The sequence below is a fragment of the Ostrea edulis genome, chromosome 9 (assembly GCF_947568905.1).
Source record: "Ostrea edulis chromosome 9, xbOstEdul1.1, whole genome shotgun sequence".
Taxonomy (NCBI): Eukaryota; Metazoa; Mollusca; class Bivalvia; order Ostreida; family Ostreidae; genus Ostrea; species Ostrea edulis.
This window is the reverse complement of record NC_079172.1, coordinates 73,430,340-73,446,439: the sequence shown is the minus strand read 5'-3', so window position 1 is coordinate 73,446,439 and position 16,100 is coordinate 73,430,340. Positions and strand designations below refer to the sequence as shown.

At 37.6% G+C, this 16,100-nt stretch overlaps 1 protein-coding gene across 1 annotated transcript in view; it reads left to right on the top strand.

The window, feature by feature from the left end:
- The first annotated feature begins 1,503 nt into the window (after positions 1-1,503).
- The window catches only part of LOC125658443 (lymphocyte antigen 75-like), a 30,947-nt gene continuing 16,350 nt past the window's right edge, over positions 1,504-16,100 (top strand). The window contains exons 1-6 of the mRNA XM_048889709.2: positions 1,504-1,757; positions 8,968-9,128; positions 9,370-9,506; positions 10,607-10,731; positions 10,872-11,038; positions 12,197-12,324. Of these exons, the coding sequence (XP_048745666.2) occupies positions 1,706-1,757; positions 8,968-9,128; positions 9,370-9,506; positions 10,607-10,731; positions 10,872-11,038; positions 12,197-12,324 (770 nt within the window). The 5' untranslated portion in view covers positions 1,504-1,705. The remainder of the gene's footprint in view (positions 1,758-8,967; positions 9,129-9,369; positions 9,507-10,606; positions 10,732-10,871; positions 11,039-12,196; positions 12,325-16,100) is intronic.

Below are 16,100 nucleotides of genomic sequence, written 5' to 3'. Positions count from 1 at the left end.
ATATCTGGATACCATTAACTATAAACTTTCGGATATTAAATGTCAGCATTAGTTGAAAATATTCTCTCTTTTTTTATCAACATCGATTTCCCAATATATGAGTGAAAAATTCTCGTGCAGGACATCAAACAATTTACATCGAACCATTCGATATTCCAAAACACCACTCCTTACAATTTTATAAGATATTTAGAATTTCTCTTGCAAAGATTGTTGACAATAGAAATTGATGCGACATCATTAGTCATGTACATATAAACTAAACGTCCTATACGTTTGTTGAAACGTGAGACAGCGCTATCATTTACAATGTAATTATTGTAGCACATTAGAAAGACCGTTCATAAACATTTTGAGGATATTTGGGCTTGAGACATCTCTTTGTCTTACTCCTAGTTCAGGTGAGAAAGGTCTGGTGAATTTGCTGTTGATTTTTTTTTTATCGAAACATACCAGCGTCTGAATATACTGGATATCATGTATGAAAATTATTTCCTGCTTTAAGATTTAAGAATTTAGTTTTATATAATCTTAGGACTGTCAGCAAATTCATATCATCGATTTATCAATAAGAATTTGATGACGAATTATTTAATCCAGATAATTCATTCATGAATATGTATAATTACATTGGTACCCCTTACTACAATCGCACGAATTGTATGCTTGAATTGATGAGATGTACCTTCGCAGATTTTTGCTTGCCAAGAAATAACAGAAGAACACCACTACCTCCCAACCCCCCTCAAAAAAAAAAAAAAAACCCGATGCGACGTGACTGAATCAACAAACATTCAGTTCTAGTATATACATATATGTAAGACATGTGGTGGTGGGGAGGAAATAAAAGAGATGAACCACGCATTCGCCTCTGATCCCTCGATCTTTCCACATCCTTTCTCTAATTATACCGATATCTCCTTCTTTTCTCTCACTCCTCCCCCGCATCATCTTTCTTCCCTCCCTTCTCCCCTCTCACGTCTGGCTCCTACCTCCATTTAGCTTCTCCGTCCCTTGGAAGGGAACAAAGTAAAAGGAAGAAATGGGCCGGGGAAAGGGGAAAAGAAAAGAAGGATGAATGGGGTAAATAGGAGATGGGAGGTGGGGGTGAATTAGAGGGGTGGAGAAGGGCGTAGGATCGAGAGAAAGGGCGGGAGGAGGCAAGAGAGATAGACCCCCCTTTATTCCCGTGTGGTGTTATTCAGAATCTCTGTACACGGTTAGTTTTATCTATTATACATTGATTATGTAATTTTCAAGTCGATCGTACTTTTATGTTAGATACATAACTGCATTACAAACTTTGATTTGACTCCCTGTATTGAATACAAGGGTGGATATCTTCTTTATCTCGCATCGTCCCCTGCTGTGGATTATTATTACATCAATTCATTGTCAATTTATGTACTTCTCGGGGCCCCTAATAAGAAATAAATTAAATTGTATAATATTAAGTAAAGCTTCTAGGTTTTTTTTTTTTTTTTTTTTTTTGCATATGTTTATATAATGAGAACGTTGGGGGGGGGGGGTATTTGAAATCATATATCGAACAAATCGTGTGCATCTACAGATGTAGATCAACAAGATATACACTGGCCTGGGTAAAACTTGGATCCCCTCCTGAAGGTTTAGTGATATGGAGTGATAAAACGTCAAACGATGTACCACCTGAATCATTAACAAGAACTCAATTTTAGGATTAGTCATGACGTGTATTTCAGCTTCCGTTACACTCACTTTATTTCTGCTGTTTTCAAGTAAGTACACGTTTCATTTTCTCCGATCAATTTTTTTTGCCTGAAGACAAACAGACGACACAATGAAATCACGTGCAATTGTATCGTCTAGATTGTAATGAAATATATCTTTCATTTGCCGAAACTGTGATTCATTGCCACCCTCTCGTCACATATCGTTTTAATTTTGTTTTCTTTGCTAAGATAAAACTGATGTTTGATTAAAACATGTACAACGGTTTCAGGCACCTAGCAACAGGAGGAGGGGGAGAGGGGGTGAGCTGACCTTTCCCACTTTCTAACACCATACCTTTTCCCATATTTTAAGAGTTAGGGTTTATTTTAAGAGACAAAGTTTCTTGTTTCTACATACAAAGTTCGATTCATTGTCAGATGCCCCCCTCATTTTTATTTTAGTAATGATTGGTTACTGTAAAGTAAGCTTGAAACATTGAATTGAACCCATGTAGTAAACGACGCCCCACCCCCCGATTTTTCTTGCTAAATTTTACTTTCCAGATTTTATACAATTGTGAAGTCAGTTTCATCTCTGACTGCCCCCCCCCCCCCCCCCTGAAAAAACGATGCTAGATGTGCCTGGATTTTCAATGACTCGTTAGGACGCTTTACAGTTGATAAGGGTGTTATTTACACGAGATAACGCTGCTGATACACACACACAATGACAGTAGGAATGACCTGCCATGCAATGTGTGAAAATAAAGCATACACACAGAATGTACACGGAAATCGGAGTTGCATAATATAAACGTCAATATTTGTTTTCATTCCTATCTCCTGATATGACTCTATTATATATCAACATTTGTAATGCAAATTTATTGATAAAACCAAAATATACATGTGTACATGTATATATACCACTTCCCATACGACACTGTTGCTTAGACACCCTCTCCCCGATTCAAACTCTTCACGAAAGGTCTCATTCTACACCCTTACATGTACATGTAGAATCTCTTTATTACAGAAGCCGGTAGGTGACAGGGTAGATATTTAACCGGCGGCCGCCACTTACTTCATCTGACGACCGCCACTTACTTCATCTGACGACCGCCACTTGCTTTATCTGACGACCGCCACTTGCTTTATCTGACGGCCGCCACTTACTTTATCTGACGGCCGCCACTTACTTTATCTGACGACCGCCACTTAAGCTTTATCTGACGATCGCCATTTATTTTATCTGAAGGCCGCCACTTAAGGTATCACACCGGTAATTATTTTCACTATATATTACTATAGAGGAAAAAAATCCATTAAAAATCAGTTTACAGAATTGATGCCGAATAACGCAGTCAGAAACGTTCTATGTTACCTATCTCGTCTGCCGACACCAGAAAAACACCACCCTACGCGGCATTTTCGAAAATAAATTACCTGCAAACAAGACTACCCTCAAATCCACGTGTTTTTCACATGTGTGTAAACAGCCGGAGTACACCTCAGGAAGTAGTATCAGCTATCAACAACAAATAGTTCCTTTGTATACACTTGGTTATTTCTACAAATTACACAAAATTTCCTAATCAGGGGTGCAAAAATATTCAAAACTTAGAATGTAGAAAATATACATAAAATGCAATGCCATACCTATGTGTGACACAGGGCCAAATTTCTAGTCAGGTCCAGAATATTCTATATGCTAGTAATAAATCTATAAAGAAATAATGAAATATAAAATACTTGTGTGAAACTAATGTTACATTACTTATTCACACAAGTAAGAATAGCTGAATACTACTCGAACACTCTGACATTTACACATAACATATTGAAATTACTACATTTGATTCAATCATGATTTATAGTTTTAATATACATTCATACCGATATACATTTTACTCTCTAGTTGTAATTAATAACTTAATAAGATAATGTAGAAATGCGTATGATCACTCTTACTCAATTACTATCATACAAAATGCATAACATCTAACTATTCAGTAAATGTATTAATTCAAAGAAAGCACATGTACAGGTACTTTGAATTATATATGATCATAAAAAAAAACTCAAAAGAAAATCATATTTACTTACAGTCAAAATGCGCTGGGAAAATCTTCTTCTAGAAAACACTTCTATACACTTAGATGACAATTCAAAATATGAACAATAGCAAAGAGAGGGAACTTAGACAACCAATGAAATTGAAGGCTCTATATTCTATAAATAATCATATGGTGCTATTACTGACCATTATGATCTCATAATCTATAAATAACTTTAGAGATATTTGCATATACTATTAAGTTGTACCTTAAATAAATTAATAGTAAAGACAACTTTTCTCACATACTAATCTTCATAGTCTAAATAATGAAATAATATATTTACTTTAGAAAAATATCACTCTGTCACATGGATATACCAACGTGCCAGGCGCGTAGATCAACCCCCGACACCTTTTTGACATCGCTGATTTTCTGTTATTTTTACTGACATGCACAGAAAGTTGTTGTTTTTTCAAATGCAAAGCAAGATGTATTGGCGAATGGACTCCCACCCCACTCTTTTGATGGTAATAATGGATGGTAAGAATGTAAGCTTGAATGAACTGATGAATTGAACGACGCACGGTGCCCCCCCCCCCCTTCTTTTTTGCTTGTCCACAATTTTGAAGGACATTGTCTCCCAACTTTGAAAAAAAAAAAGTGTTTTAAAGTGTCTGCGTACTAATCTAAACTATTAGAAAAAAAGTCCTCAGTACCATGTAGTGAATTAATTGGCGGCCGCCAGTTAAATTCACAGGTGCTTGAGTCATAATATATGAATACACATCTAACCTTATACATAATGTAAATCATCATTATTTACATATGTATAAGGTTAGATGTGTATTCATATATTATGACCAAAGCACCTTTGGTTAGTTAATGGCAACCGCAAGATAATGAATGGCGAGCACCGGATAATAAGTGTCGGCCGCCAAATTCATTAAGTAGCGCCCGCCAGTTAATATTAATTCTCTACTTTGGCATTTACAGGCTTCCATACTTTACAGAAGTGCTCAGTATCTCCTATTCTCTATGAGTATCTCTGTATCTCCTCTTCTCTATAAGTATCTCTGTATCTCCTATTCTCTATAAGTATCTCTGTATCTCCTCTTCTCTATAAGTATCTCTTGGTATCTCCTCTTCTCTATAAATATCTCTCTGTATCTCCTCTTCTCTATAAGTATCTCTGTATCTCCTTTTTTTTTTTTTTATAAATATCTCTGTATCTCCTCTTCTCTATAAGTATCTCTGTATCTCCTCTTTTCTATAAGTATCTCTGTATCTCCCCTTCTCTATAAGTATCTCTCGGTATTTCCCCTTCCCTATAAGTATCTTCCTGTATCTCCTCTTCACTATAAGTATCTCTGTATCTCCCCTTTTCTATAAGTATATCTGTATCTCCTCTTCTCCATAATAATCTCTTGGTATCTCCTCTCCTCTATAAATATCTCTATATCTCCCCTTCTCTATAGGTATCTCTGTACCTTTCCTTCTCTATAAGTATCTATGTATCTCCCCTTCTCTATAAGTATCTCTCAGTATCTCCCATTCTCTATAAGTATCTCTCAGTATCTCCCATTCTCTATAAGTATCTCGGTATCTCCTCTTCTCTATAAATATATCTATATATCTCCCCATCTCTATAAGTATCTCTGTGTCTCCTCTTCTCTATAATTATCTCTCAGTATCTCCCATTCTCTATAAGTATCTCGGTATCTCCTCTTCTCTATAAATATCTCTATATATCTCCCCATCTCTATAAGTATCTCTGTGTCTCCTCTTCTCTATAATTATCTCCCAGTATCTCCCTTTCTCTATAAGTATCTCTGTATCTCCTATTCTCTATAAGTATCTCTGTATCTCCTCTTCTCTATAAGCATCTCTATATATCTCCCCATCTCTATAAGTATGTCTGTATCTCCTCTTCTCTATAAGTATCTCTGTATCTCCCCTTCTCTATAAGTATCTCTCTGTATCTACTCTTCTCTATAAATATCTCTCGGTATCTCCCTTTCTCTATAAGTATCTCTGTATCTCCTATTCTCTATAAGTATCTCTCTGTATCTCCTCTTCTCTATAAGTATCTCTCGGTATTTCCCCTTCTCTATAAGTATCTTCCTGTATCTCCTCTTCTCTTTAAATATCGCTGTACCACCCTTTCTCTATAATTATCTCTATAAATATCTCTCGGTATCTCCTCTTCTCTATGAATATATCTGTATCTCCTCTTTTCTATAAGTATTGCTGTATCTCCCTTTCTCTATAATTATCTCTTGGTATTTCCCCTTTTCTATAAGTATCTTCCTGTATCTCCTCTTCTCTTTGAATATCGCTGTACCTCCCTTTCTCTATAATTATCTCTATAAGTATATCTACATCTCTTCTCTATAAGTATCTCTGTATCTCTCCTTCTCTATAAGTATCTCGGTATCTCCTCTTCTCTATAAGTATCTCTCCTTCTCTATAAGTATCTCGGTATCTCCTCTTCTCTATAAGTATCTATCGGTATCTCCTCTTCACTATAAGTATCTCGGTATCTCCTCTTCTCTATAAGTATCTCTCAGTATCTCCTCTTCTCTATAAGTATTTCTCAGTACATAAGTACTCTGTTGCTCTCCGTGTCTTTAGAATATAACCTAGTTTGTCGACCAATCAGATTTCAAGAAGTTGTTCATTAAGTGGCTCACTTATTCATTAAGAATTCCCAACAGAGAGATATCACGTGACTGACTGTGATTGGCTATTTGAAAATAAATTTTATGACATTGTAAATGTTTCAGACAACTTTATTACATTGTCAAAAAAACAAAAAAAAAAACGTTCTCATGGTCAAATCCAATTTCAAACTGCTCGGCAGCACAGCTTTTGTGTTGTTCCATCCCGCGAAATCCAAAAGTCTTACCATTGTAGAAAAATACGGCATTACTCAGTCCTGAAGCGGTATCGAGCGAAAACACACCGGTATCCCACATTTTGATTTCGTCTTTTACAGTGACCGGATCACAACGTTTCTTTTCAATCCCTATTCCTTGACTTGTTAAATACTTCATTCGGCCATCTAATGTTCTTCTCAGTTCGACAAAATCCAAGTCATTATCTTTGAAAAAATTAATAATCCTACCTGTACAATTGTTGCGCGAATGTCTCTGTAATCCAGATAGAATCTGAGTAAGCGTATTAGGGGGGTAATTAGTCCCATCCTGTCTGCGAATTTCAACGACGAAACGCTGAAGCCAAAAATTCAAACTTTCATTACTCAACTGACATATGTCCTCCGGAATATTAGAGCCACCGGATTCTAAAGTTGTCTCTGGTCTTGTATTACGGTATCTAACCCATGCAGTCCATACACCATACGACCAGTGGTTGGCCTCCCGCGTTTTCTTTGGAATAGCCTACTTTTGCTGTACTTGTAACGTGGCGGGCACTTCTGATACACGTTATATGACGTCAAATTGCGCCTATCGTTCCCAGCCAATGAAAAACTATGTTACATTCTAAGCCAGTTAGAGTATATTAAGTGAAATCTTATTGGATAAGAAGGGGCTCGCTCACTAACGTTCGCTCCGCCCCTTCTTATCCATTAAGATTTCACTTAATATACTCTAACTTATACTTAGTATAAACATCGAGCTCCGCTACTCCTCCATGTCTATAAATATATCTCTTTACAATGTGCTTTACTACGCATCGTGTCTTTATAAATATCTCTTTACACGCATGCTGTTACCCTCAGTGTCTATACAAACATTTCTTTGCAAACATCTTTATCTAATTTGGTATAAAACATCATTAGGGCAAGGGGGTATATTGTTTTCTGGACTTCTGCACCCCTGGGGCCTTACGGCCGGATAAAAACTGCCAACAAGAGTACAGCAAACGGTACAACAGCGCCCGTTGATAGACCTTTAGTACAACATCTGTATCCATGATGAGAAAAAGTTCAGAAACTATTTAACCTACTTTTAGCCCCAAAGTAGGTCACGGTGCACCAATCGGTTGAAATGTTGACCTTGAAAAACAATAGTCATCTCCCTCTCAGCATGGTGATCAAATGTACTAAGTTGTAAGATCCTGGGGCTAACGGTTCATTATGCATTTTGCCTACAAGGTCCGGGACAGACAAACAGACGGACAACCCCATACCATTTGACGGGATATGAAAATTGACAAATATTTAAGAATTCTTCTCTACAACAACACATTTATAAGAAAACTAATTGCATATTTTCATTTAGAGCGGGAAGGTCTCTATCAAATTGTAAATGACTCCTGTGGTAGAGGTTCTGACGCCAGGGCAAACTGATTCGATGCGCGGAAGCATGTTCTGCGTATGATCAGTATTTAAATCGAGGCAGACTACTGAAAATGAATTGAGATACCGTACCTATACTGAATTCCTAGACCTCGTACAAATCCTTACAAACAAAGAAACATTGCTGGATCCAGTAACTGTTATACCAAGCCTTTATCTTTGCTCCTCACGAAAATATCAACAGCTGTGAAGGAGAAACTTCAAACGTACTGTGCGACTGCATATACCAGAAGTGGTGTAAATCAAATGTGGATTCTAAAGAACTTTTAGTAAATTTGAAATCGCAAAACTTTTCTGAAATCAACAACATCAAAACGTATGACTTTTCAACACTTTACACGGCCATTCCTCACGATGAATTAACGACTAGACTTTTTGACATCATACTAGGCAGTTGCTTCTTTAACAAAAAATGGAAAAAGGATAATATACTCATATCTCTAAATATCTCTCGTTACAGATGTCATATGTTCCATGTCTGCAAATATTTCTCTATACAGAAGTGTTCTGCTGCCCACTGTGTCTCTAGTTATATCTCTATACAGTATGGCTGTTACCCCTTGTGTCTATCTCTATACAGACGTGATCTGTTACCCCCCCCCCCCTCCCCTGTATCTATAGATATTTCTCTTTATAGACGTGATCTGCTACCCCCCGTGTCCCCTCGACAGTGGCTGGGTGGCATTTAACGGTTCCTGTTATCTATAGATATATCTCTTTATAGACGTGATCTGCTACCCCCCGTGTCCCCTCGGCAGTGGCTGGGTGGCATTTAACGGTTCCTGTTATCTATAGATATATCTCTTTATAGACGTGATCTGCTACCCCCCGTGTCCCCTCGGCAGTGGCTGGGTGACATTTAACGGTTCCTGTTATCTATAGATATATCTCTTTATAGACGTGATCTGCTACCCCACGTGTCCCCTCGGCAGTGGCTGGGTGACATTTAACGGTTCCTGTTATCTATTCAGCACACAAAAACTCAAATACACCGAGGCATTTACAGAATGTGAACAGCTGGACTCCGATCTGCTTTACTTCTATAATGAAGCTGACAGGGTAATCCACTTCTACTGTTCAAATTATGAATTACAAATTGTAATGGTCAATCTGAGAATATAGTTTTGTTTTAACAATGACTACAAAGTGTTACCAATCATTTGAAATGGACTATAGAGCAATCCAAATTACAAAAACTTTCTAAAAATATCTTCTTTGCGTAAACTACATTTTTATTAAAACCTATACCTCCAGCAGATAAGATTTTATGATAAATTACTAAGTTGTTATATCTTGATAGCTTGACTTCGTAACTGTCACAAAGAATAGCAGCACTCTCAGAGAGAGATGGTGGACCTCGCTCACAGACAACAAACACACTGGAGCGTGGACATGGGGAAATAACGCGGCTTCATCACTGGCGACAGGCAACTCAATGTAACTCCATTACCATCATAATCATCATCACCATCACCATCATCATCACCATCATCATCATCATCATCGCCATCATCATCATCACCATCATCATCACCATCGTCATCACCATCGTCATCACCATCATCATCACCTATAACATCATCATCATCATCACCATCATCATCGCCATCATCATCATCACCATCGTCATCACCATCATCATCATTACAATCAATTATCATCATCATCACCATCATCATCATGGCATCATCATCATCATCATTATCACCATCATCATTACCATCATTATCAATCATCATCATCACCATCATCATCATCATCATCATCATTATCACCACCATCATCATCACCATCAATCATTATCATCATCATCAATTATCATCATCATCACCACCATCATCATCACCATCATCATCACCATCAATCATCATCATCATCATCACCATCAATCATTATCATCATCATCATCATCAATTATCATCATCATCACCACCATCATCATCACCATCATCATCACCATCAATCATCACCATCATCATCATCATTATCACCACCATCATCATCACCATCAATCATTATCATCACGATCATCATCATCATCATCATCATTATCACCACCATCATCATCACCATCAATCATTATCATCACGATCATCATCATCATCATCAATTATCATCATCACCACCACCACCATCAATCATCACCATCATCATCATCACCACAACCATCACCACCATCATCGCCACCATCATCATCATCACCATCATCATTGCGTAAACTTCTGATTGATCAGGAGAATACCAAGAGCTCTTTTAGGAGGACATTATGAGGATGATATAATGAATATATAAAACATTTCATTCACGATTTCAAAATCTCAAAACCACAAAGTTAAAAACAATCATATTTTAGAATTGATAAGCTTTGATTACATGGTTACATCTTGGTAAGAATATTCCATTTGTATCAAGACAAGAACGCTCAGGCAAGTTTTGCTAATGGTTCTGTACCATGTCTACGCTCTCTGAAACATGATACCTTTAATCACTTCTACTTACAAATATACTATCATGGAAACCCATTTGTGCCTTATCAGTGTGTGGAACTCTGAACCCGATGATACACATCACATAGAGAATTGTGGCGCCCTAGATACCCAAGGAACAATCAACGACGAAGACTGCTCAGAACAGCACAGTTATGTCTGCCAGTATACGTCGAGTAAGTAAATATTTTAGAAAACTTTGCAGCGTTAACTAACAAATAGATTATGATTAAATTCAAATCATTGTAAAACGCACCTGTTTGAGGGTAACAAAAGAAAAACTTAACAGTCAGAAAAAATTAAATTGTAAATGTAGATACCGGATGTATTGACGGTTGGACGCAGTCGAACACTTCCTGTTACCTTTTCGCTTCACAGTTTGACGTTTCTTCCTGGAAGGCTGCTAGTAGCGCATGCGTAAACCAACAAGTCTCCACTAACTCTCCTACATTCTTAGCCAGGATCGAGTCTAGACAGGAACTGGTAAACGTTCTATAAGAAATGCTCATCTCACACTGTGAAGAATGTCTTTACCAATATTTTGATATGATAAGGTTAGTTCAGAGAAATGCTGAAATGGTGCAGCTTTGATATGCTTGTGAACGTCGTTCAAATGAAATGACTGTATAACGCGCGCGTTAGAAAGTTTATATCCCTCACCAATGTTACGCGTTAGCACTTGCAAGAACGCTGTCTCATCAGCTTCTTCATGTCATTGTCTAACCAGAAAATTTCATCAAAAACAAAAAATGGCAGCCCATTTGTATTGTTCGGAATGGATTCGCAGGCATTCATAGTTTTATTTGCATTCGTGTGGTATTTGTAAAGGAAAGTAATTAGACGAATTTTACCAAATTCCTACAAATGTCTTACAACTGCTACCTACACCTTGCCACCAATAAGAATAATATGGTTATGAAAATGTAGCAATTACACTGAGAATGAGCTTTAGTGCAAATTCCTGACACTAGTGATTGTGAATCGGTGGGGAGTTTCATTCGTAATCCCATTCACCACAGTGTGAGAGCAGCATTAAAGCTTCAGCGAAACCACCACAACCATCCATACTATTATACTAACTAACGATGCAAAGAAATTATAATACTCATATACTAATAAAGAATTACAATACAAAAAGATACTATTGACTGGTTGATTGTTGGTGTTGGGGTTTAAAGCCGTTTTAGCAGCATTTCAGCCATTTTACTTTGGGATTATAATACATTATACATACATGTACTAAAGAATTATAATCCTAAGGTACTAAGGAATTATGATACATACTAGGGGATTATAATACTAAGATACTAAGGAATTATAATACTAAGATACTAAGGAATTATAATACTAAGATACTAAGGAATTATAATACATACTAAGGAATTATAATACTAAGATACTGAGGAATTATGATACATACTAAGGAATTATAATACTAAGGTACTAAGGAATCATAATACTAAGATACTAAGGAATTATAATACTAAGATACTAAGGAATTATAATACATACTATGGAATTATAATACTAAGATACTAAGGAATTATAATACATACTATGGAATTATAATACTAAGATACTAAAGAATTATAATACTAAGATACTAAGAAATTGTGATACAAATTCCCCGTTTTCTGGTAGATGACCATTGGTAGGTTGTTATCGACCATGTCAGAGACCAGTCAGATGTGGTGGTTAGGGATGACAGACATAGCCAAGGAGGGCGACTGGAGATGGCAAAACAATCAAAAGGTCAACCAAAACGTAATGTAAGTGATGGGAACTAGAGATGATGTAATGTAAGTGATGGGGCTAGAGATGATGTAATGTAAGTGATGGAGCTAGATATGATGTAATGTAAGTGATGGGGACTAGAGATGATGTAATGTAAGTGATAGGGACTAGAGATGATGGAATGTAAGTGATGGGAACTAGAGATGATGTAATGTAAGTGATGGGAACTAGAGATGATGTAATGTAAGTTGATGTAATGTAAGTGATGGGAACTAGAGATGATGTAATGTAACTGATGGGGGCTAGAGATGATGTAATGTAAGTGATGGGGGCTAGAGATGATATAATGTAAGTGATGGGGACTAGAGATGATGTAATGTAAGTGATGGGGACTAGAGATGATGTAATGTAAGTGATGGGGGTAGAGATGATGTAATGTAAGTGATGGGGACTAGAGATGATGTAATGTAAGTGATGGGGGTAGAGATGGTGTAATGTAAGTGATGGGGACTAGAGATGATGTAATGTAAGTGATGGGGACTAGAGATGATGTAATGTAAGTGATGTGAACTAGAGATGATGTAATGTAAGTGATGGGGGCTAGAGATGATGTAATGTAAGTGATGGAGCTAGATATGATGTAATGTAAGTGATGGGCTAGAGATGATGTAATGTAAGTGATGGGGGTAGAGATGATGTAATGTAAGTGATGGGGACTAGAGATGATGTAATGTAAGTGATGGGGACTAGAGATGATGTAATGTAAGTGATGGGGGTAGAGATGATGTAATGTAAGTGATGGGGACTAGATATGATGTAATGTAAGTGATGGGGACTAGAGATGATGTAATGTAAGTGATGGGGGCTAGAGATGATGTAATGTAAGTGATGGGACTAGAGATGATGTAATGTAAGTGATGGGGGCTAGAGATGATGTGATGTAAGTGATGGGGGCTAGAGATGATGTAATGTAAGTGATGGGGGCTAGAGATGATGTAATGTAAGTGATGGGGGTAGAGATGATGTAATGTAAGTGATGGGGGCTAGAGATGATGTAATGTAAGTGATGGGGGCTAGAGATGATGTGATGTAAGTGATGGGGGCTAGAGATGATGTAATGTAAGTGATGGGGGTAGAGATGATGTAATGTAAGTGATGGGGGCTAGAGATGATGTAATGTAAGTGATGGGGGCTAGAGATGATGTAATGTAAGTGATGGGGGCTAGAGATGATGTAATGTAAGTGATGGGGGCTAGAGATGATGTAATGTAAGTGATGGGGGCTAGAGATGATGTAATGTAAGTGATGGGGGTAGAGATGATGTAATGTAAGTGATGGGGGCTAGAGATGATGTAATGTAAGTGATGGGGGTAGATATGATGTAATGTAAGTGATGGGAACTAGAGATGATGTAATGTAAGTGATGGGGTAGAGATGATGTAATGTAAGTGATGGGGTAGAGATGATGTAATGTAAGTGATGGGGGTAGATATGATGTAATGTAAGTGATGGGAACTAGAGATGATGTAATGTAAGTGATGGGGCTAGAGATGATGTAATGTAAGTGATGGGGGCTAGAGATGATGTAATGTAAGTGATGGAGCTAGAGATGATGTAATGTAAGTGATGGGGGCTAGAGATGATGGAATGTAAGTGATGGGGGCTAGAGATGATGTAATGTAAGTGATGGGGGCTAGAGATGATGTAATGTAAGTGATGGGGGCTAGAGATGATGTAATGTAAGTGATGGGGCTAGAGATGATGTAATGTAAGTGATGGGGGCTAGAGATGATGGAATGTAAGTGATGGGGCTAGAGATGATGTAATGTAAGTGATGGGGGCTAGAGATGATGTAATGTAAGTGATGGGGCTAGAGATGATGTAATGTAAGTGATGGGGGCTAGAGATGATGTAATGTAAGTGATGGGGCTAGAGATGATGTAATGTAAGTGATGGGGGCTAGAGATGATGTAATGTAAGTGATGGAGCTAGAGATGATGTAATGTAAGTGATGGGGGCTAGAGATGATGTAATGTAAGTGATGGGGCTAGAGATGATGTAATGTAAGTGATGGGGGTAGATATGATGTAATGTAAGTGATGGGGGCTAGAGATGATGTAATGTAAGTGATGGGAACTAGAGATGATGTAATGTAAGTGATGGGGGTAGATATGATGTAATGTAAGTGATGGGGGCTCTAGAGATGATGTAATGTAAGTGATGGGAACTAGAGATGATGTAATGTAAGTGATGGGAACTAGAGATGATGTAATGTAAGTGATGGGGGCTAGAGATGATGGAATGTAAGTGATGGGGACTAGAGATGATGTAATGTAAATGATGGAGGTTCTAGAGATGATGTAATGTAAGTGATGGAGGTTCTAGAGATGATGGAATGTAAGTGATGGGGCTAGAGATGATGTAATGTAAGTGATGGGGGCTAGAGATGATGGAATGTAAGTGATGGAGCTAGAGATGATGTAATGTAAGTGATGGGGGCTAGAGATGATGGAATGTAAGTGATGGGAACTAGAGATGATGTAATGTAAGTGATGGGGGCTAGAGATGATGGAATGTAAGTGATGGGGCTAGAGATGATGTAATGTAAGTGATGGGGACTAGAGATGATGTAATGTAAGTGATGGGGCTAGAGATGATGTAATGTAAGTGATGGGGCTAGAGATGATGTAATGTAAGTGATGGGGGCTAGAGATGATGTAATGTAAGTGATGGGGGTAGAGATGATGTAATGTAAGTGATGGGGACTAGAGATGATGTAATGTAAATGATGGAGGTTCTAGAGATGATGTAATGTAAATGATGGAGGTTCTAGAGATGATGTAATGTAAGTGATGGGAACTAGAGATGATGTAATGTAAGTGATGGGAACTAGAGATGATGTAATGTAAGTGATGGGGGCTAGAGATGATGTAATGTAAGTGATGGGAACTAGAGATGATGTAATGTAAGTGATGGGAACTAGAGATGATGTAATGTAAGTGATGGGGGCTAGAGATGATGTAATGTAAGTGATGGGGGCTAGAGATGATGTAATGTAAGTGATGGGGACTAGAGATGATGTAATGTAAGTGATGGGAACTAGAGATGATGTAATGTAAGTGATGGAGCTAGAGATGATGTAATGTAAGTGATGGGGGTAGAGATGATGTAATGTAAGTGATGGGGACTAGAGATGATGTAATGTAAATGATGGAGGTTCTAGAGATGATGTAATGTAAATGATGGAGGTTCTAGAGATGATGTAATGTAAGTGATGGGAACTAGAGATGATGTAATGTAAGTGATGGGAACTAGAGATGATGTAATGTAAGTGATGGGGACTAGAGATGATGTAATGTAAGTGATGGGAACTAGAGATGATGTAATGTAAGTGATGGGGACTAGAGATGATGTAATGTAAGTGATGGGAACTAGAGATGATGTAATGTAAGTGATGGGGGCTAGAGATGATGGAATGTAAGTGATGGGGCTAGAGATGATGTAATGTAAGTGATGGGGACTAGAGATGATGTAATGTAAGTGATGGGGGCTAGAGATGATGTAATGTAAGTGATGGGGACTAGAGATGATGTAATGTAAGTGATGGGAACTAGAGATGATGTAATGTAAGTGATGGGGGTAGAGATGATGTAATGTAAGTGATGGGGACTAGAGATGATGTAATGTAAATGATGGAGGTTCTAGAGATGATGTAATGTAAGTGATGGGGGTAGAGATGATGTAATGTAAGTGATGGGAACTAGAGATGATGTAATGTAAGTGATGGGGACTAGAGATGATGTAATGTAAA